Source organism: Lutjanus erythropterus, chromosome 20 (genome assembly GCF_056507025.1).
Source record: "Lutjanus erythropterus isolate fLutEry1 chromosome 20, fLutEry1.hap2, whole genome shotgun sequence".
NCBI lineage: Eukaryota > Metazoa > Chordata > Actinopteri > Lutjaniformes > Lutjanidae > Lutjanus > Lutjanus erythropterus.
Window position 1 is genome coordinate 4006861 of NC_139336.1, and position 21280 is coordinate 4028140.

Sequence of the window (21280 nt, forward strand, 5' to 3'; positions counted from 1 at the left end):
CAGAACAAGTTTAATTTACCTGTTTACATGTGAAATGTTCCAAAATTCCTCAACTTTCAAACTTTCACAGTCTTTTGTGGCTCCTGGTGTAACTTTTTTGAAACATGCTGCAGGCATCAAACTTTATATTTACAAAATCAATCAAGTTTATCAGTTTGATAATTAAATATCTTGTCTTTGTACTGTCCTCAATTAAATATGGGTTAAAAAAAAAACATAAATTTTTTTATTTCTGAAAAAGTTGTTAAATGAGCATCTTTACAAATGTAACCTGTTACTGTCAGTGTCAACACAGTGACCATCAGATGTTTTCATGAAAGCTGTAACACAAAGGTTCCTCTGTACACGACCTAAAGAATGAAGAACATGTTTACTTACAAAGATTCAAAATTTATCACAAAATTCAATTAAGTGTCTATGAGTGAGAGGAGAATGTTAATATAACCATGAGGAACCTGTTGTGTTACATCTGTCATGAACACACAAGAACATCTGATCAAGTGTCCAAATTGCAGAATCAGAAACAAATCAAGTTTTTTTTAAAAAAAAGAAAAATGTAAGAGAAAACATCATTATTAATGAAGTACTGTAGAGTTGCAGAGATGACCTGGACTAAAAATCTTGTTCTCCAGAGAAAAGAAAACATGTTTGTTTGCTTCAGACCTCAGTAAATATCACATCATCACTTTTACTAAATCTTCCTCCCTCCCTTCCTTTCTTCCTTCCCTTCCTTCCTTCCTTCCTTCCCTCCCTTCCTTCCTTCCTTCCCTCTCTCCCTCACAGTTTCGGGGTCACAGTAACGCCTCCGGTCTTCTTGTGTGTTTCTTTAAGCCATGATATCAGGATGTTGTTTGTCTCGGCTGGACTTTCCATCTGAATCCAGTGTCCACACTCCTCAATGTGTCCTCTGCTCAGGTTTGGGATCTGCAATCAATGACCAGAGACATCTGATTCATTTCCAATAATCTATAATGATTGATTGTCATGCTGCTGTTTTTTTTCCCCTCTTGTTTTTCCTCACCAAGTCCTCCATTCCCTTGGAGAAGGCCGGCAGCAGAACCGGGTCTTTACCTGCCGTCACCATCAGTGCAGGCATCAGCAGCTGAAACACACACACACACACACACGTACCCACGCACACACACAAGTCAAATACATATTACTACGCCACTGAAAATAGTACCATTTACTCCTGTTTGTTTTGTTTGTTTGCTAAAAACCACAATGAGCAACATTTTTTTATTATTATTATTAAAGTATACATTGTTTGCTTGGGAAGTAACAGATTACATGTACCACGATTATGTAATCTGGATAGAAAATCATTGTAACTGTATTCCATTACAGTTACAAAAAAATAAGATTTAATCAAAATACAGATACAGATTTTAATCAAAATTAAGGTTATTAGAAGGACTGCAATTCTAAACTAAAGAACGATATCCTACCACACACAGCTGACAATTCATTATCATGACCACTAGTGAAAAAATGCTTCACTGAAATTTCCAAACCATTTTTTGGCAATAAATGGCACTCAAAAAGGAAGGAACAGCTGAACAAACTAATAAAATTAACCAACATAAAACACTTTGAGCTCTGATGATTAATTTATTATTAGTCGACTATTAAATTAATCTGCATCTATTTTGATAATGGAGTAATTGTTTTGAGTCATTTTTCAATTCAAAAAAGTCAAAATTCTTAGATTTCAGCTTCTTAAATGTGAATATTTTCTGGTTTCTTTACTCCTCTCTGACAGTAAACTGAATATTTTGAGTTGTTAGAAAACATCTTGAGTTTTAATCAGCATTTTACACCATATTCTGACAAAGAATTAATTGATTAATTGAGAAAATATCAATAATGAAAATAATAGTTGCAACCATAAAAACACGATATCACGCTGAACAATTTGACCGTTTTTTACACTGAGGTAATTCAAAAGTAGTAGAAAGTAATCAAGTTACATTACTTTGATATTGCGATACTTGGATTACATTACTGATTACATGTTTAACAGGTAATCAGTAAGTGTACATGAATAGATTTTTAAAGCAACCCTGTATACTTGTGAGGTGTTTTTAACGTTTTAGTATGAACCAATGGGCTTGGAGCTAAGGGCCACAGACAGGAAGTCAGACAGTATTGAGAGACGGACGACGGCCCAATCCCAGCGTCCACACTCACAGACTTTGAGGCGTTTCTGGTTAATCAGCGAGGGCTTCAAGCTGTTCGTGGGACACGGGAATCATAATAACAGTATGTCCGTTTTTTATATATAAAAATGTGGATAGAGGGAAATGGGATGGAAAGGGAATCATTCTTCCGGATTAGGACGGGACAGGATTTTTTTTTTTACTCTGCCATGGGGTTCGGGATGGGAATATTTTTGCAGGAAAGGGAAGGGACAGCAGTGAACATTCACTCCAGTGTCACTGTCTATTCCACTGTCACGTTTTCAAATACACAAGGACTTTTTTGCAGACTTTTTGAGCCCTTTATGCACCTGTTCTGTAAGCATGCATTTCTGCAGACTCTGAGAGAATTACCCACAGTTCATAGCGTCATTAGAGGGACAGTCTGGAATTTTTGAAGTGTGAATGAGGTACTTTTCCACAGTCAGTGTTTTACCTGCAGTAGGTGGAGGTTGACGTGCCTCCAGTTTGGAGAAACAGCTGTTCTGCTGCTCCCTCGATCTGTTAGTTTGTGTTATTGTGTGACTTTGTTGACTCCAAACTAAGTTTTTAAAATAGTAAATGTAGATTTTATGACTGGAAACCAGTTCCAGTTCCAGGTTTTCCCAGGATGATTAGAAACCTGTTCTTAGTGTCTGTATGACGTCTTGTTTCTGATGCTCTGTAACAAACCTTCCCAGTGGGGCGAGAACACATCCACTTCCAGTTCACTTCACTGTTGCGATACCAATTCAACGGTCCCCTGTGGAACGAAACACAAACATTGTTATTGATCCACTGGAGTGTACTGCTGCTTATCTGATGATCTTTTAAGAAGGCTAATATTTATTTAGTTATTAAAATGTTGCTTCACAACCTCAGCCAGTGGAAAAAACCTCTTTGGTGGCCACAGAGGCTGAAAATAGTGAGTTTGTGTTCATGCAATGGGAGTGACCTTTCACAAAAAAGTACATAACTTCCAAATGGATTTACAGACTTGCAGAAGATTTTGTACTGAGGTTTGTCATGAGCATGGATGTGTTAAACACAATCTTAAAAATGGCGCCTATTACGTCCAATGAGAACAGTTCATCAGGTGTATACGCCAAAAGAGTTTTCTAGCTTCTGGGTTTGCTTTCGGAGTATTTCACTGAATATGCACAGTCGTTTCTAGAGGGGAACCCAAGACCCCTCAAAGATCTGGTGAGAGGGTTCATTTAAACCCAAACCATCTCTTAGATTCAAGATTCTTTATTATTCTTTATTAACAAAATTAAGACCCTGACCCTAATCAGTTGTTTTTTTTTTGTCCTGTGGTGACCCAATTTTAACCACAGTGTTGTCACACTATAAAACATCATTAGTTTGTACAAGGTGCTCAATGATCAGGGCCCTGTTTCCCAGAGCCTTCGTAGCACTACGTGCGTCCTAAGTTGTGTTTTAAGGTCTCCCGGACTGTTTCCCAACTCTGGGAAATGTTCTGGGAGACCTTAAATATATAAATGGATCGATATATTAATGGTTCTGCTTCAAGATCTGATCAGACAGTGAAACTGGAGTCGTGTCGGAGCAAATGAAAACAGTTTTAGATGCAAAAATGTGATCAGTTCTTGAAAATGTCTGATGTTGAGCAGAATAAAAGGGAAATTCTGTATAAGTATTTATCATATGTCAGGTGTTAATTACTCCAGCTAATGCCTGTAGCACCCTGGACACCAGTCTTTGGTCTCTGTTACACCTGTTTGATCAATATCTTGAAGCCCTACAGCACTGAAACCCTCCCTACACTGTACAAAAAAACTAGTTGAGATAACTGAAACTTTCAAGACTGCATACTGCAATAGATTTTTGAGTTTTTAGCCCAATTCAAACTCTCAAGTTCTGAAATAAACTTTAAAAAGTTTAAGCTGACCTATACTTTTTAGTTGAAGTAATTTACTTTTCTTCTTTAGATAAACTTGACAGAGTTTTAAAAAAAACCCAAAAATATTGTATTTCAGAAATTGTTTGCACTGAGCTCTGAATCTGATTTGTCATTATTTTGGTACCTGAAAATTTTACTTTGATAAATTGTCAATATTTTTTTTAAATGTAACTCAACGAAAGATTTTTAAAATTTAAGAATCTAAGTTGGGCTCAGGACTCTAACAAACTCAACTCTATTGCAGTACATTGCCTCTGAAGTTTTCTCAACTTTTTTGTTTTTACAGTGTATCAGAAACTGTTTTTCTTCTAATAAGATGGAAGCCAAGGAGTCACCTTTATTTCAGTTTTGTTTAAAATGTTTTAACACCTTAAATATCATGCTTTCATGACATTAATTAATTATTGGCGATATATCTTTGTAATCAATATGAAAATCAGTGATCCCTGCACAGAGTTGAGATGGTTTAGTTTTGGTGTCCTGGAGGACCTTTCCTGGTGAATGAACACTGTTTTAACTGTTCAGAATGTGCGACCTGAATCCTCGCTCTCTGTACTGGCTGACGTAGTACTGCAGGTCAGCCTCCGTCAGCATGGAGCTGCGGGGATTCTGCTCCGGCAGACCCACAAACAGACCACCTGTAACACAACACAAACGAGACCAGAGACAAGCCTTTTTAACAAACTCTTCACAGTGTCTGTAGAAACTTTTATAAAAGATTTTTTTTTATGAGGAAATTCCAAGTAAGACTTCAGACTGGAGCCTCACCTCGAGCACACACTCCTGCAGTGCTGATAGCAGGACGCTTCGCCTGAGAGAAAAGACAAAAACACAGATTTATTAAGTGACACAAGGGTGATTTTTCTATCCATACAGACAGATATTGTACAGTACGTGTGTGTGTGTGTGTGTGTGTGTGTGTGTGTGTGTGTGTGTGTGTGTGTGTGTGTGTGTGTGTGTGTGTGTGTGTGTGTCCTCACTGCTTCAGCACTGCTGAAAAAGAAAATCTTGAAGGTTCTCTCCAAGTCTTTCTCCAGCTCGGCCTCTGCTACACCCTGCAACACACGTGTGTACAGTTTGTGTTGTGGTGATGCAAAGATTCAAAACTTTATTGTTACAGAAACAAGAACTAGTTCAAGAGTCGTACAACATGATCAATTAATGTTTGACTATTTTTTTAAGAAAACAATACACAAAAACTCAGATTTCAGCTTTTTAAATAGGAATATTTTCTGTTTTCTTTACTCCTCTCAAGGGGTGGAAGTAACTAATTACAAATACTCAAGTTACTGTAATTGAGTATTTTGGAGAGAACTCAAGTCTGTACTTTTTCTACTTGAGAATGCATTTCACTATGTAATCTACTTAGTTACTTTTAAAATCACAACTGAGTACTGAATACAATTTGAACTAGAAGAGGTCACTCAGTAGAGTGCAGAACCCCACCAGGCATCACATGGTGAAGCACCTACTGCAATGCCAACAACAACAACTGTAAAAATAACATGTAAAAATACTCTGTTACAAGTAAAGTTCTGCATTCAAAATCTTATTTAAGTAAAAGTGGAAAAATATTAGCGACAAAATAAACTTAAAGTACCAAGTAAAATTAAAGAATGGTCTATACCTGGATATAAACCTGAATTATGATTGATTTTTATACTGCTGGGTAGTTTAATGTATAATAATAAATAATCTATAATCATCTGATTTATATTTTGCATTAATAATCTCAATCTTAAAAGTCATCAAGACAGTTATCAAATAAATGCAGTGGGATAAAAAGTTCAATATGCCTCCAACGTGTAGTGGAGTAGAAGTACAAGTAAAGCAGATAAGTAAAGTACCTCAAATCAAGCCAAAGATGTTGAAAACCATTGGCTTAATCTTATATGTTTTGTTAATGCAAAAGTTTAATCTAAAAAGTAATCTGTGATAAGTACTACTGTTGAACAAATAAAAAAAAAATGGTGCAGTGACAGTTTGTCAAATATTAGCAGTTGGTTGGGTGTTACTCCAGGTTAGGGTTAGTGGCAACAAATCTCACTTCAAACTGAGGTCAAAGTTTGCAGTCCTGCATGTTGCATCACCTATGTTAGCATGTTAGCATGTTAGCATGCCGCACACAGACTTACAGGTTTTTGGAAGTAGAGCTGGTAGTCAAATATGGGAATATCCTTCAGTTTCTGTGCAGGAGGAACAGACGGATCGACGCGGAACAGAGGAGTGTTCAGAGACGCTACGGCCCTTCACAAACAAGAAATTACACGTTTTACTACAGTATAATACATGTGGGAGACGTCACTGAATCTGTGTGTGTGTGTGTGTGTGTGTGTGTTCACCTGACTCTCTCAGGGTAATACTGAGCCATGGTCCACACCAGAGCGCCTCCCCAGTCATGACCCACCAGTGTGACCTGTGGTATCGACTGCACAAGGGACAGACATATTATTATTATATATAGAAATATACTCTATATATCTGGGTTATCCATCAGAACTCATCATGGACAACAAATAAATGCGATAACCACCTGTATCAGCAGCAGATTTTACATCTGCAAGTTTATTTTCATCATTAATTAGTGTGTAGCTGAGGTAAGAGTGTGTATAATGTGTTATTACTCACCATTTTGTCCAGAAATGTGATTAAATCCTGGAAAAAAGAGAAAAACAGCATGTTTTATGGCATTTTAATATTGTTCTTTGTAAATATAATTCAATAATCCATGAGAACTGTCATGTACTTTGCAGTGTAATAACACAATAACGGACTGTGGTGACCTAAAAGACTACGGTACAACTTTTGGTAAACATGGCAGCGCTTTCCTGCCACACCAGAAAAAGACAAATGAATCAGTCTCATTTTATAACATGAACAGTTTGTTAGAAGAGGATATTTTCACATTATTAAAAGCTTTATTGATAATATTTCTATTTAAATTCATTTTTAAAGAAAAACATCCACAGAGCTTTTAGAGACGTGATGTTTAAAAGTCAAAATCACTTTTCTATAAAAAAAAAAACAACAACACATTTTTTTAAATGTGAATTTATCATTATAAAAATGTTTAGTGGTCCAAAACAAATATTTAGTTTTTTCTGAGTAAGATGAGTGATTGAAATGGAATGGAAAGGGGCAGTGTGACCTCTAGTGGCCAAACGCATCAGTAGAACCTTATGTCAAAACTTTTCTTAAAAGAAACTTTTCTTGTTATAATATTCTACTGTTTATCTTGTTAGAATGTGAAATATGCTTTAACATAAGTTATCACATTATAACACAAAACTTTTTACAGTATAACAAATGAAGTATATAATATAAAATATAAAAATAAAGTAGTAGTAATAATAATAATAATAATGATAATAATAATAATAACAACAAATAGTATACTGTTATAACAAGAAAGGTTTTTGTTACAACAATAAGTTACCACATTACGATATGAAACTTTTTTCATTGTATCACAAGAAATAGTTGTTATCACAAGAAAGAATAAGCTGTCAATTTATGACATTAATCATTTTGTTATAAGATAACTAGTATATTATAATAAAACAATAAAAGTTTTAACAATAAAAGTTATCATAGTATCATACTATCATCTACTATCATACTTTCATGTTATAGATGGATAAATAGTACACAACAACAAGATAAATAGTATAATGTTATAATGGAACAAGTTTGTATTTTGTAATTGTGTGAAAATATATTTTTATTAAATAAAAACACCTTATTATAACAATAAACATTTCACATTATAACATGATACTGATCGGTCGTTACTTTTCTGATGTGGTAGGAATATGCTGCCGTAGGTCATGTATAGTCATTGTTTGTGAAAACGTGAAACACCCTCAATATTTGTGACATATGTTAAATGAAATGTGAGGGTGTGTGTTGGTGAGTTTGTACCTTGCAGAGCTGCTCCTGAGAATATTCCTCTATGTCTGTCAGTGGAAAAACAAAGGACGGTTAGTGAGAATATGTTTCTTGAGGTGCAACATGAACTTTCAGAATATGGGATTTAGGTTTTTTATTTTTTTTTTAAAGATTATTTTTTGGGCTTTTGCCTTTATTTTGATAGGGACAGCTGAAGATATGATAGGAAAGGGGGGCAGAGAGAGGGGAATGACATGCAGCAAAGGGGTCACAGGCGGGAATCGAACCAGCAACCGCTGCAGAGGACCAACAGCCTCGGTACATGGGGTGAACGCTCTACCAACTGGGCTATGGGCTATTTATTGTGTGTCAGTGTCCAGCAGAGGGCAGCACTGACCTGCTGATACTGAATACAGGGGAGGTTTTCAAATCAAAACCGTTTAAGTGCTACTGGCTGGTTCAGCTCTATTTGTCATCGGCTGTCTGCAGTTTTATAGAATGGCCTGTGCTGCATGAACACACACACACACACACACACACACACACACACACACACAGACCTGGGGGTGCTGTGGACTGTCCATATCCCTTCATGTCCAGAGCCAACACCCTGAACCCTGCTGCTGCCACAGCTGGGATCTACCAGAAACATACCAAATGTTCAGACACAGATGTAGTACAAACTGGAGACACTTTACTTGAGTCTTTTCTTTTCATGCCACTTCTACACCACGACATCTCAGAGTGAAATATTAGTTTACACCACATTTATCACTAGTCACTAGTTACAAATGAAGAGAATCATGTGCAAAAATATACACTTTTACTTTAAACACTATAAGGATACATTCCTGATTATACTTGCATATTTGTACTTAAGTAACATTTTTTCAATAAATGGATCTGATTTCTTCCTCCACCACTTGTTTTTAGTATTAATCAGTCGCAACAATTCACACAAATTCAACCAATCTCAGTGAATGCTGCGCGACCTTGCAATTTTGTCCAATCATTGCAACTTTTCTGCAAATCTGATGAATTGTCATGCCTTCCCATGAGTTCTAATAATCATCAGCAGTTCCCTGCACCAATGTCATACATGTATGTCTCAATTATTTACTATTTTTTTTGTTTTTTGTCAGAGGGTACTGAAAAGAACACAGGGTTTGTCATTGTTACTGAGACTGATCAATGCTGTGTGCAAGGTTACTTAGAACACTCAGAACAGAGGGTGGTTTTGTTCTCACTGGAACAAGGTTCTTTTTGTTTTTTTGTTTTTTTGTTTTTTTCAATTTTCAAATTCCTAAAACATTGCAACATGCATCAGAAGTTTTTAGAAAAGCTGACGTTAAATCAGACATTTTATGCTGCAACAATCCCAAAAAACGCCTGTGAAATCATGTACTGTAAATGTAAAAATGTAAAAATCTGTATCACACTGCACTACTGTACACTTTTTTTTTATTATTTTGGCAGACTTACACAGAATCCCACAACAGCAGTGGGTGCAGATGAAGTTTTACACATGAACATGTTACCTGGTGCCTCCAGGAGTACCAGCTCTCAGGGAAACCGTGGCACAGCAGAACCGGTGGACCCGAGCCCATCTCGACAAAATGAGTCCTCACACCGGGCTGAAAAAACACACACATACAGAGGAAGTGTCATTAATGTCCCAAGAAAACATTTGTGTGTCTTTCTTCCATCATTTCCTGCACATGTTACAGGTAGAGAACCATGTGTTGACACTGATAGAGGTTATTACCTTGATGGTGACGAATCCATGAGACACTTGATCAGGGCTGCAGGATGGAGGAGGACTCTCTGCTCCTACAGCCTGAAAAAAACACACACACACACACACACACACACACACACACACACACACACACACATGTTATTTAGGCAACAACATGACCTTTCCTCTGGCATTTGCTGGTAGGTGTTTTGTCTTCCTGCATCACTCCTGTGCTATTTTCTTTTAATGTTTCATTAATTACATAAAGCCTGCATTCAAACTTATGTCTTGAAAATTATGTCATCTTGGAGGGGCAGTGATTCCCAGTCTGGAGAACATAAACCCACTGCATCAGGAGAAAAATAAAACGTGTAGAAGAACAAAAAAGCTCGGTCAGCCCTGTAGCTGCAGGAACATCAGGATTCAGATTAGCAGAATGAAAATTGAAGTACAAGGTGGAGAGTTTACACTACAAATTTTAGGTAGTTCTTATCATGCTGATGTTTGTTCTGCATAGTGAGACTTTTCTCCAGTGCTCAGCTCAATATGTGATCATTATGCCAATGAGGAAGAAAAAAAGCAGTCTGGCTTGTTTGTGTTTCTCTAAACCAATCCCAATCTTCTTGCTAAGGCAGAGATGCAGCAACGACGCCCATGCAAAATAGTGTCAGGTTTTTTGTGGAACATTTGCATGCAGGGAGGCGAGCCCTGGCATCAAAATGTCTAAATCACCTCAAAAGAACAACTGCTGGCTTGTTTACATCCGTATCGTTAGCGACCACATGCTAATTGCAACTTGCAAATGTTGATGCTGTCTAAAACAAGTGACCAATGACAGGCTTAGACCCACATAGTACATCTGATAAGTTGGGCTACACTTATGTATGTTGAAGTGTTAATTTTTTTGATAAGTTGGGTTCAATTTGATGCTATAAAGGGGGGTTTCACGTCATGATGACAACGATAACGTGGCTCCAACCCCGATCACTACTTCACAGACTCTGGCTCTAAATGATGTCACCAGCCCAAGATGGCAGCGCTCATATCTGGGATAATTTGGGTTCATTTTTGTACAGTGGGAGAAAGTGGACATGTGGCGTCCATCGTTATATACAGCCAATAGTCTTCACCTGAACTCCAGTAAAGTTGACCAGTTTGCCCAGAGCGTCGTCCAGATTTTCCACCAAGATGGATTTCATCCCAGCTCCCTCTGCTGCCCTCACACCTTCCTCATCTGCATCCAACCACAGAGTCTGAAAGAAGACAGACAGGATGACCAGAACTGTACCGGTTGTCCTTTTGGAGTTGTGTTTTCAGGTTATAAAATTATATGTACGCGAGTGTGTCCTCTACCTGTTGTGATGTCACTCCCAGGTGCTGGAGGGCACAGCTGAACATGGAGGGCTCGGGGACCCTGTGACCTGAGCGACAGGACTGGAGGACCAGGTCAAAATGGCCGCCCAGCAGAGAGAGAAGGCGGGCTGGACTGTCTGAAGCGGTGCTGTCATCCAGCCAGTGATTGGCCAGCACAGCTGTCAGTAACCCTGATGGCACAGAGAAGTAGAATCAGATGGAGGGAAAACTGCAGCCACTGAAAGCCTTCAGCTGGTGAGTTTGTTGGATGTCATTTCACCTGCCTGTCTTCATGTGGGGACAGGATTTGATGTTATGACCTCATATTTGCACACATTTATAGGATTAGTATTAACAGTGTTATCTTTGACATATTTATGACGAATAAAGTAAAAGTTTTACTGTAAACAATTTAAGAGAAGGCTTTGACTTCAATGAATCAATCAGCCAATAGATTTTGTTGGAGGACCAGAGCTGGACCACAGGTCACTATTTGACCCCCGCTGTCAGTGTTGTGCAACTTCACACTTAAACAGCGTGAACTCAAAGTTCACAGAGATTAAAATGAACTAGTTCATGTTTCTAGTTCACATTCTTTAATCTTTAACTGAATTAAGTCAGTATCTCAGAATAATGAGAAACTTTATGAAAATTATGACTTAATATCTAAAAATAATCATTTAAAATCTTAAAATGATGACTTAGTATGCAAGTCAGTTTATAGATATATGGTCAGTATTTATTGTATATATTTTTTATGATATTTAGTATCATTATTTTGAATTCCAAGACATTATTTTGACAAAGTTTCTCATTATAATGACTTCCAGGATCTTCTTTTTTCCATCATATCAGCAGAAATGTGCTTGAATGGATACAGACATTTGGAGATGAGTGTATAAGGCGGCTTTCTCTCTCTCTCTCTCTCTCAGTACTCAGTGTTTGTCTCTGTTAACAGACTCCAGTCTGTAGTGTAGTTCATACACTTCACTGATACACCACAGAATTATAGAGAAACTTCAGGCTGATCAAACAAAGTTTTTATATCACGTCGACACTTCTGTCCATGTTGGCGCACACTCTCTCTCTCTCTGCTGTGATCACACTGTTTGAATCAGCTGATGATGTGAGCCCTGTTATCTGTCTCAGTTTGGTTATACAAGGACCTGATGGCTCGTAGTGACCACCCCTGTACCCATAATTCCCTGCGGAACATCATACCACTTTGACGCAGACTGGCAGCTGTCTTCAGCACAGCTGGTTGGATGTCCATCATCGCCTCTCTGAGCTCATCCAGCAGGCAACTGACTGACCAATCAGACGGCAGAGTCACAGCCCTGACCTGAGCCTCCTTCAGACACTCCTCCTGGAACGCTGGGATCATCTACACACACACACACACACACACAGTTAGGAAGGAGGCAGTAAAGGTCCATCCAAGGTCTAATTTCTGTTTTCAGAAGACAGAAGTGAGGTGAAACAGTAAATCAGTGGATTGTTTTGATGTCACCCACCTGAGAAAGCGTCATCTCGCCTCTCTCTGCCCGGCTCATGGCACTGTCCTTTTGTGATGTCACAGAGGACAGAAAACCGCTGAAATCCACAGAGGGACAAAGAACAACATTAAAGCTAGGGTAGGCAACATTGTTTTGGTATCACTGAGAAATAATTTAATAAAAACATATCAGCATATAGTAAATGAAGTAGTCTGAGAGAGAACTAGGACTTTCTCTATTTTTCAGCATTTAGAGAATCGGGCCCGTGACGGTAGACTTAAACCAATTACAGGTCTTTTCAGACCAGGGGCTCCTATTGGATGTTCTAGTAGTGCAGCTGCACATGCATGTTCATTTGGTGACACCCTGAGTCAATGGCTGAAACGCCTGCAGGAGAGGTCTCTATAAAACTAAATTATAACAAAAAGAATCTCAAAAACAGTCCAGCTAATGAACAACATGCTCAGCCCAGGAGTTGATGCTTACGTTTGACTTCATGTTTAGTTGAGTTTATTCACGTGTAATGCGGTGCCTTACTGAGGGCTGAGAGGACCGGGTGGAGCTGAGACAGACAGACAGCTGAGAGCTCAGAGCTGGGGAGCTCTGCAGGAGAGGGTCGGTGGCAGACTGGAGCTTCTTGAGGAAGAAACACCAGAGTCACTCTGATGCCTTTATCGGCAGGAAGGGAGCTCAGAGTATATGTTAAAAACTTTTGGGATTACAAAGTGGATTTCTTTTCATATTTGTTTGTACACGTGTGTGCAGTAGCACCATGAAGGAGTTGACTGCACTGGTAATAGTAAGATAATTAGTTTCTCTGTCCATGTTGATTGCTGACCAGAGGAGAAATTTATTTAAAAATCCCGGAGCGAGAGTAAAGAGAGGAGAGGATGTAAAGGAAAGAATCGACTTCTTTAACTGGTGAGTATAATCTGTACTGACACACATACATGGTGCTTCTGGACTGACATTTTTGGCCCTGCAGAGTCGAACTGTGTTGCCGCTGATGTGCATTTCCACCGAGCCGCGCACGAGATAGACCCACTCTGGAGCGGGAACAAAGCAAGCTCAACTCGCCTCCAAGCAGGCTGCAGTCACGTCTCGCCGACCGCAGCCAAACCGTGGCGAGCCTCCTTTTCTCCCCCTCCAACAAGTGTGTGTTGTGATGTGTGCAGGAGAGCAGAAAGACGTTTTTAAAAAGCCTCTTTATTTTCAGCTCTCAGTACTCAGTACCCTCACACTGAATCCTTATGCTGGTCTATGCTTGCTCACGATTGCCTTGGCAAACTGTTACGTATGCGCATGAAGCACAAGCTGCTCATCTGGTAGGAGGGGCTCAGGACCGAGAAAACAAAACCTAACTCAGATGAGACTAAAGATTCGATCGTTTTTAGGCTTCCTACCTACTGCAGCTTTAAAAGGATAGTTCACCCAAAAATGAAAATTCAGCCATTATCTAGTCACCTTCATGCCACTTGAGGGTCGGGCTTATTTTGTTAGTCCACAAAACACTGCTGGAGTTTCACAGGAGAACAGTGTTACAGAATCTCCCAAACAATGTAAATGAATGGTAACCAGGTTTAAACATAAAAAACAACTTGAAAAAAAAACATGAAAATGGCTCCATACTGCTTGTCTGGCATAATCCAAGTTTCCTAAAGTGTGCCGTTTGCACACTGTCACAACACACACACCCAGTTCAGACAGTGTGCATGTGCACATGAATGTGAAGGATGTACAGTGAAGATTCAGGCTAAAAACATGGGGTGAATAACACCTTTTTAGTCAACTTGGCATGTTGGGACTTTAGGAGACTTGGATTACACCAGACGAACAGGATGGAGGCATTTTATTTTTTTTATTCTGTTGTTTTTTACATGTCAAAACTTGTCACCATTCATTTCCATTATTTGAGAGATTCTGCACTGCAGTTTTTCTGTGAAACTCCAGCAGTGTTTTGTGGACTAAAAAACTAAACGCGATAATCATTTTATATCCCAAGGATTTTTCCTAGAACCCACTTTGGGCGAACTCTTTCCTCTGGAAAAGGTTCTTCTGATGAAAGGGGTTCTTAATGAAACCTTCGGTCTTACAAAGAACCCTTTCTTTTAAAAGCCCAACAGGAAAACCCCTTTTGGAACACTTATTTCTAAGATTGTAACAAAAGAGTATAAATAAGACTTCTCTTTTAGCTGATTTTTTTTTTTTTGTAATTTTATGGTGCAATAATATCATATTGCATTTTGCCATTTACTTTTGGGCATATAGCCTGTGCACCTACCATCTAAACTTGTTTCCAGTTTTTCCACTAAAATTCCAGTTCTACTGAAGTACTGTAGCCTTCACTGTTTCCACAGAAACACTAAAAAAAACATATGGACTTGCTCTGTTTTAATAAAGATTTATAAAACTCCTGTTTGAGCTACATATTTTGGTCAAATCATTTTCCTGCTTGGACAGATTAACAGATTTTATATACTTTAATGTTGGATCCATAACATCTTTTAGAGAAATTATACCTTTTAATTTGATCTGGATGAATTAAATTGCATAGCAAACAGGTCATTTTTTACAGTGTACAGATGACGTAACAGTCTCACCCTGGCAGGTTATGCAGCTCCTCCAACTTGTGGAAAACGGCATGAGGTGTGGAAGAGACGACGACTCCCCAGAAGTTGAACAAGACGGCTTTCTTCTCAGCCATCTCCTCTGAGCGCGAGTGAGAGGACCTTCAATTCTTCTGTCTCTGTCCTCAAACGGGGACGCGTGTTCTCTGCTGCAGCTGCTGCTGGAAGGCTCTGCTCATGCACGAAGGGAAACTTTGCCCTCTGAACAGACTCGCAGAGCAGGTCCGCCCCCTTGTCCTGCAAGCTCACACTTGATTCAGAAAGAGGACAAAGGCCACACCACATATAAAGTTTCAATAGGACTTTGTTGAGTACCCCAAAGTTTGATTTTAAAGTATGAAGTATGAATGCTGCTGCATTAGCATAATCGCCTATATGGACAATATTTCAGCAACGACTTGGCTGATTTGGACACCATTGCCATGGTTTTTGGGGTTACTGGGATGCTGAATTAATTTCTGATATTTCTGGCAAAATTCAGAATGGCCATTTAAACTGGATGTAGCTATATTCCAGCTCCCATGGACCGATTTTGATGAAGTTCCAGCCCACAATTATCTATCCCACAATTAACAATTATCTAAATGGGATTTTAAGTTTATTCCAAAATAAAAATTGCTGCATATTTCAACACACAATAGTATAAATTAGCATTCAGCATTAGATCAGTATGAGTTTTGTAATATAAAAAAACCCACTTTGTTTCAATTCCTTTTTTATTTTATTTGTGTAGAAAGACTAACAGTCCTGTAAAATCTGTTGATGTGAGCGTCAATACCCAGAACCCCAGTAGCTCATGTTATAAGAAGACAGCTTGGACGTCTGTGGTTGTGTTCTCAATCCTTATTAAAAGAAGGAGTGAAAAGCTCTGCAGTCTCTGAGTCTTTGGCTTTGAGGACGAGGGTGTGAACCTTGTGTTAGTTTTGAGGGCAGTGTCCAATGGAAAGAGTGAAAAACTCTAACAAAGAGATCTCTAATATCTTTGATTCACTGGCTTAGTAAGGGAGAGCACTGCTTGGAAGTTTTGCAGATCCAGGTTTGATCCTTGTGTTAGTTTTGAGGGCTGAATCCAACAACTGCTCAGAATGATAGTGGACTGTCTTAGGTTTGATTCTTATGAGGCTCAGTGAATAAAGTCCAGCAGCCAAAATAAAGACATGAAAATGCTCAAAGAAGCTGTCTCAGTGCAAAGTGGACTTCGGGTTCATTCGGGTTCATTCAAGAGCATACCATGGTTATACTAAACTGTGAACTAAACTGTTTTGAAAGAAGAGGTCTCTGGAACATCTCTAAAAGAATCACAAACAAACTGAACTCCATGCAGAGAGATAGCTCAGGAGAATGAGCTGCTGAGATTGAAATTGTCTGATCAACGCAGTGCTGGTTTGATCCCTGCGTGAGGACATGTCCTATTGTCTTTAGAGACACCAGTAGAATGCACCCCCTACAGGCAGCTCTGGTTCACTGTGTAGTGATGATTGTTCTTAACCTAATAAGTTTGATATTTACCTGCAACCAATTAACTCAATGATAATCAACCAATTAACAACATGATTGTTTAAGATTACACGTTTAAACCAAACAAAGTTCTTTAATGTATTTTTTGAGCATTTTATTAGTTGTTTATCAACTCCTGCTGCTCAGTGTGTCAATGTACCAAGATCCATTCATATCTCAAACATATATCCGCACTCTTTGTGATATGTTTACAGAACTTATGTTGTATCAGTCCTAATGTACTCAGGGGATGATTAGGCTATGTGGCAGAAAGGGGAACTGAACCATCAACCTTGACACAACAAACCCTGGAGACAGACCTGAGACTTGGTACAACTGGTGGAGATTCTGCAGACCTGCTGACGTGGAATTGACATGACTGTGGTAGACTTAGTAGACTGTATACTGGGTAGGAGCACCTGCTCATTTATGAACATCAAGTATACTCAGTCTACCAAGTCTACCACAGTCATGTCAATTCCACGTGAGCAGGAATCTGCCGAGTCTCCACCAGTAGCACCAAGTCTACTACAGTTCTACTACAGTTAAGTAAATTCTGGTCGAGGGGGATGGATGGTGTGATTGCATTAGTCTAGGGGTTAGTCTTCATTGCCTGTTGTCTTAAGGTTGATGGTTCAGTTCCTCATTCTGCCTCATGCTAAAACACTTCATGCTGAGGGGTGGAGGACCTGAAAGCTTCAACATGATCTTTCAGAGCATCAATATCTCTCCTATCAGTGTGGTTGTTCATTGTCAAATGATTCAATACAGCTTTGTCTGTAGAGACACCAACACAACTCAAGGTGTAAGATCAGTCTGAAAGGCAGGTGTGTCTGTTGGAAAAGAAAACACAACTGTTACACTTTCAAGTCAAAGCAATGTGGTCATCCAGACTCCTATTAGACACCAACCAAGGTATGAGCATCTTTTCCAATAGCTCAGGTAGTAAAAGGATGACTTAAGAATTTAAGATTGCGGGATCGATTTTTTGCCCACAATGACTTTGGAAGGATGCAGTCCATAGAAAAGAGTGAAGCCCCATGAGAACAAAAGTAGCTCTGCCCAATCAGATAGCTCACATTTTAAGAGGACGGTTTGGGAGTTGAAGGTTGTGGGTTTGATCCTTACAAGACTCAATGACTTTTGAAGGCCAAAGTCCAAAGAAAAAAGTAAAAAAAAAAACTCTGAGAACAAGGAGTTCTTCAGCTGATACGATAGCTCAGGTTATAAGAAGACGGTTTGGGAGTTGGAGGTTGTGTGTTCGATCCTTATCACCCTCACTGAATTTTGAAGCCCAACACCCAAAGTGAAGAGTTAAGAGCGTCCAGAGAAAAGGTCTCGGTGCAAAGGGATTCTGGTGGCGTTGTGGAGGTTCATTGTGACTACGGAGTCAGTAGGCAGTCACTAAGAAGATGTAAGAAGATGCTGCATCAATGTCTTCTCTGACAGTGGACCACTGGGGGGACATCAGCCTGTAAAATTCAAAACCCAAGTGAAAAGCAACTCTTAAAGGGACAGGTCATCCACAGTCAAAAATACTTTTCTTCCCTCTGGTCCATAGTGCTGTTTATCCATCTAAATATTTTTGGTGAGAGATATCAGCCATAGAGATGTCTGCCTTCTCTTCAACATAATGGGACTAAATAGCACTCAGATTGTGGTCAGATTGTGGATTATCGGTGCAGTACATTGATAATCCACCAGGGGGCAGAAGACCTGCCTCAGATTGTGAACAGGTTATTCACAGAAGTATTGATGATGATGTTGTAGAGGCCTCAGAAACTCATGTATCAAATATGATGTAAATATCATCATAGGGTTTGTTTTTTCCAGATCTGTGAACTTGCATCTGATTGGTTGCTGCACTCAGTCACTTATTTTTCTACTGTGCTGCCTTCAAAATAAGAGTTCTCTACTTCATTTGCCAGCAGGTTGACAACCTCATCTAATTATGAAAAATGATCTTCAAAGGCACTCAAGATTGTACAACTGTATGATCATTTCATTATGATTAATGTTCAATGTGGAGTTTAGGTTCATAAGATTATTTTCCAGAAGAAAATAGATCTAGGAATTAAGGCTGGATTCGATTTATTTAGATTTACTGACTGTAAAAATACAATACAATTAATAGCTGATGAGCTTGATTATTGCCTGCCTGTCTTAACAATACTTAATTCTTCTTTGCCCACACAGGGATTATGCTAAGGTTAACATTCCAGCTCACCTTAGCGTCTATATTTCTTGGCAGAAAGTTACAGCGTGAACCTCCACCTACAACCTCTGTGAGCAACCTGCAAAGTCTGCCTCCACTTGCTGAGTCTCACTGACGTCTGCAACTAAGATCTCCACCCAGAAACCTGCCACCGCTGTCTGCACCTGAAGGTCCTGGCAGAAAGATGCAGCTTGAACCTCCACATACAGCCTGTACCAGAAACATGCAATGTCTGGCTCCACCTGTGGGTTGTAGCGGCCAGCCGGTTCAGCCCAGATCTCCACCCACAGTTGCTCTCAGAAACCTGCCACTGCTGCCACACTTCAGGGTTCACTAGCTGTTTCAGACTTTGTTCACAAGGTGGCACTGTTGAGGAGGATTTCTGTTATTCCAACAAGTGCGTCTTGATATTTACCTCCACCAGGCTGATGTAGGCCTACCACCACCAGGCCTATTAACCTAGCAGCCACTGGGCCAAGTTAAGCCCTTTAACAACCTCAATCCAGCCTTTTGATCAATTATAAATATGAAAAAATATTTTATTGTGATTTTTTTTAATAACCTGTTAACACTCTAAGGTTATGGGTGTTTACATTCATTATCAGAAGATCATTTGTTTATTAGTGAGCTAATCAGTCCATTAATTGGTTGTGTCTGTTGTTCATCACTATCATCATCATTGTAACTCAGGCTGTTCAAGCAGAGCAAACTGAGGAGAGTCAAACTGAATGAAAAACGATGGTTAAAAACAACAGCATTACAAAGATGCTTTCTTTTCTCTTGTACCTTTTTACTAAAGTTTCAGAGCTTTGCAGATGTCTGCCTTCTCTCCAATGCAAAAAACTATTTGGCATGTTTTGCCGCTCATGTTGCTCAAAGTGCCAAAAAATATGTTTGAAAAACTCAACAATGTCTTGTTCCAAAAATTATGACCCAGTTAACTTGAGATAATCCACAGACCTTGTTGTGAGCAGTTTCATGGAGGAGCTATTTTCTTTCATAAACGGATGACTGGACAGAAGGAAGTGTGCATCTACTCATGGGTGAGAGGCTCATGCTCATGACAGTGTTGGATGTCAGTAATGATGGCGTCCCTCCTCGGCTGAGCTGCAATCTCTCATTCATGAGTAATCCCACCCACGCAAGACTTACTGATGGAGAACCAGGCTGAGAACTAATATGTGAGGTGAAAATGAATAAATTAAAGGCAATGGGCTGACTTTGTAAAATGCACCCTCTTTACATTAATGTTACCATGACAACAACATTAAGTGTCACCTTCCCATTTTGTCACCTGTAATCCCAGAGAGGGGCGCACACACAGTATCTGTTATGGCTTCATTGTCATTCAAGTTTATTGCACATTAGCAGCTGTTTAATGATTCCACGTGTAGGAATACACACACAAACACCTCTGCATCCTGTTTATGTGAAGAAAAATACTGGAATAAGTAAAGAATTACAAATTTATCATTTATTACACAAAACATATTTTAAACTCTTGCTTATGAGCTTTTCCTTTTAGGAAAGAAATCATCAAAGACAAACAACATAAATAGGATAAAATCACTGCGTCCCCAAATCCCACACCAGGATCTTTTTAGAAAGAGCCAACATTGATTTGTTTTCTTTCTGAGTCTGAAGTGAGAGGTAAGATCCATATGAGTGTCACGTCTGTGTGACGAGTACAGTGCTGGAATCAAGACGAGGTTAGCCTAGCTCAGCATAAAAACTGAAGGCAGGGGGAAAACGGCTAGCCTGGCTCTGTCTGAAGTTCACAAATACACCTAATATCACTCTGAAGCTCACTGATTAACATGCTGAGGTTTGTTCAGTCCCTACACACACAAAAAAACCTCTATAAAAAGTTTGTGATTTTAGGGGGAGTTCCATGTTGGGACTTTTTCTTGAAGGGCAATAGTTGATCCGTCCACCCAGTACTAGAATTGGTATTGTTTAGATTTTAACAATCCTGATTCTGTGCATCAATTTTGGTTCTTAAAGATTCTCTGTTCTGTTTCTTTGAGTATCCTCCTGCGTTCTTCACAGCGAATTACCACAAATAAATGTTACCAGCAGAAACACTGAGCTAACGTTAGCTAGATAACCGTAATGATAGTGAGTCTTTTATCTTATCTTCAGCTATTTTACTGCATCAACAGAGGACTATCCCATCCTTCTGAAAAGTTCTGTGGTACAGTCAAGCAACTTGAATAGATTCACTGAGAATAATGTAAGAGTCACAATTAGGGCTGAACAATAAATTGAACTTGTGTATATATATATATATATATATATATATATATATATATATATATATATATATATATATATATATATATATATATATATTTATATATTTATA

General features: G+C 38.9%; 1 protein-coding gene across 1 annotated transcript; it reads right to left on the reverse strand.

Annotated features, from left to right (window-relative positions):
• Positions 1 to 742: 742 nt before the first annotated feature.
• On the reverse strand, positions 743 to 15401 carry ephx2 (epoxide hydrolase 2, cytoplasmic). Its single transcript, XM_084746339.1, has 18 exons — positions 15177 to 15401; positions 12595 to 12673; positions 12302 to 12464; positions 11081 to 11271; positions 10858 to 10980; positions 9755 to 9826; positions 9528 to 9623; positions 8550 to 8628; positions 8023 to 8057; positions 6730 to 6756; positions 6444 to 6529; positions 6237 to 6348; positions 5082 to 5156; positions 4870 to 4912; positions 4637 to 4739; positions 2871 to 2940; positions 1022 to 1102; positions 743 to 924 (listed from the first exon to the last, which is right to left on the reverse strand). Exons 1-18 carry the CDS (start codon positions 15278 to 15280, stop codon positions 778 to 780), a joined length of 1686 nt encoding a protein of 561 aa, XP_084602465.1. The 5' UTR covers positions 15281 to 15401; the 3' UTR covers positions 743 to 777.
• Positions 15402 to 21280: the final 5879 nt, after the last annotated feature.

Coding starts and splice junctions, on each gene's coding strand:
- ephx2 (XM_084746339.1), bottom strand. CDS start 15,280: ATGGCTGAGAAGAAAGCCGTCTTGTTCAACTTCTGGGGAGTCGTCGTC. Junction 5,157..6,236: donor AGCTCTACTTCCAAAAACCT/GTAAGTCTGTGT, acceptor CGTGTGTTGCAG/GGTGTAGCAGAGGCCGAGCT. Junction 1,103..2,870: donor GTTCTCGCCCCACTGGGAAG/GTTTGTTACAGA, acceptor TGTGTGTTTCAG/CTGCTGATGCCTGCACTGAT.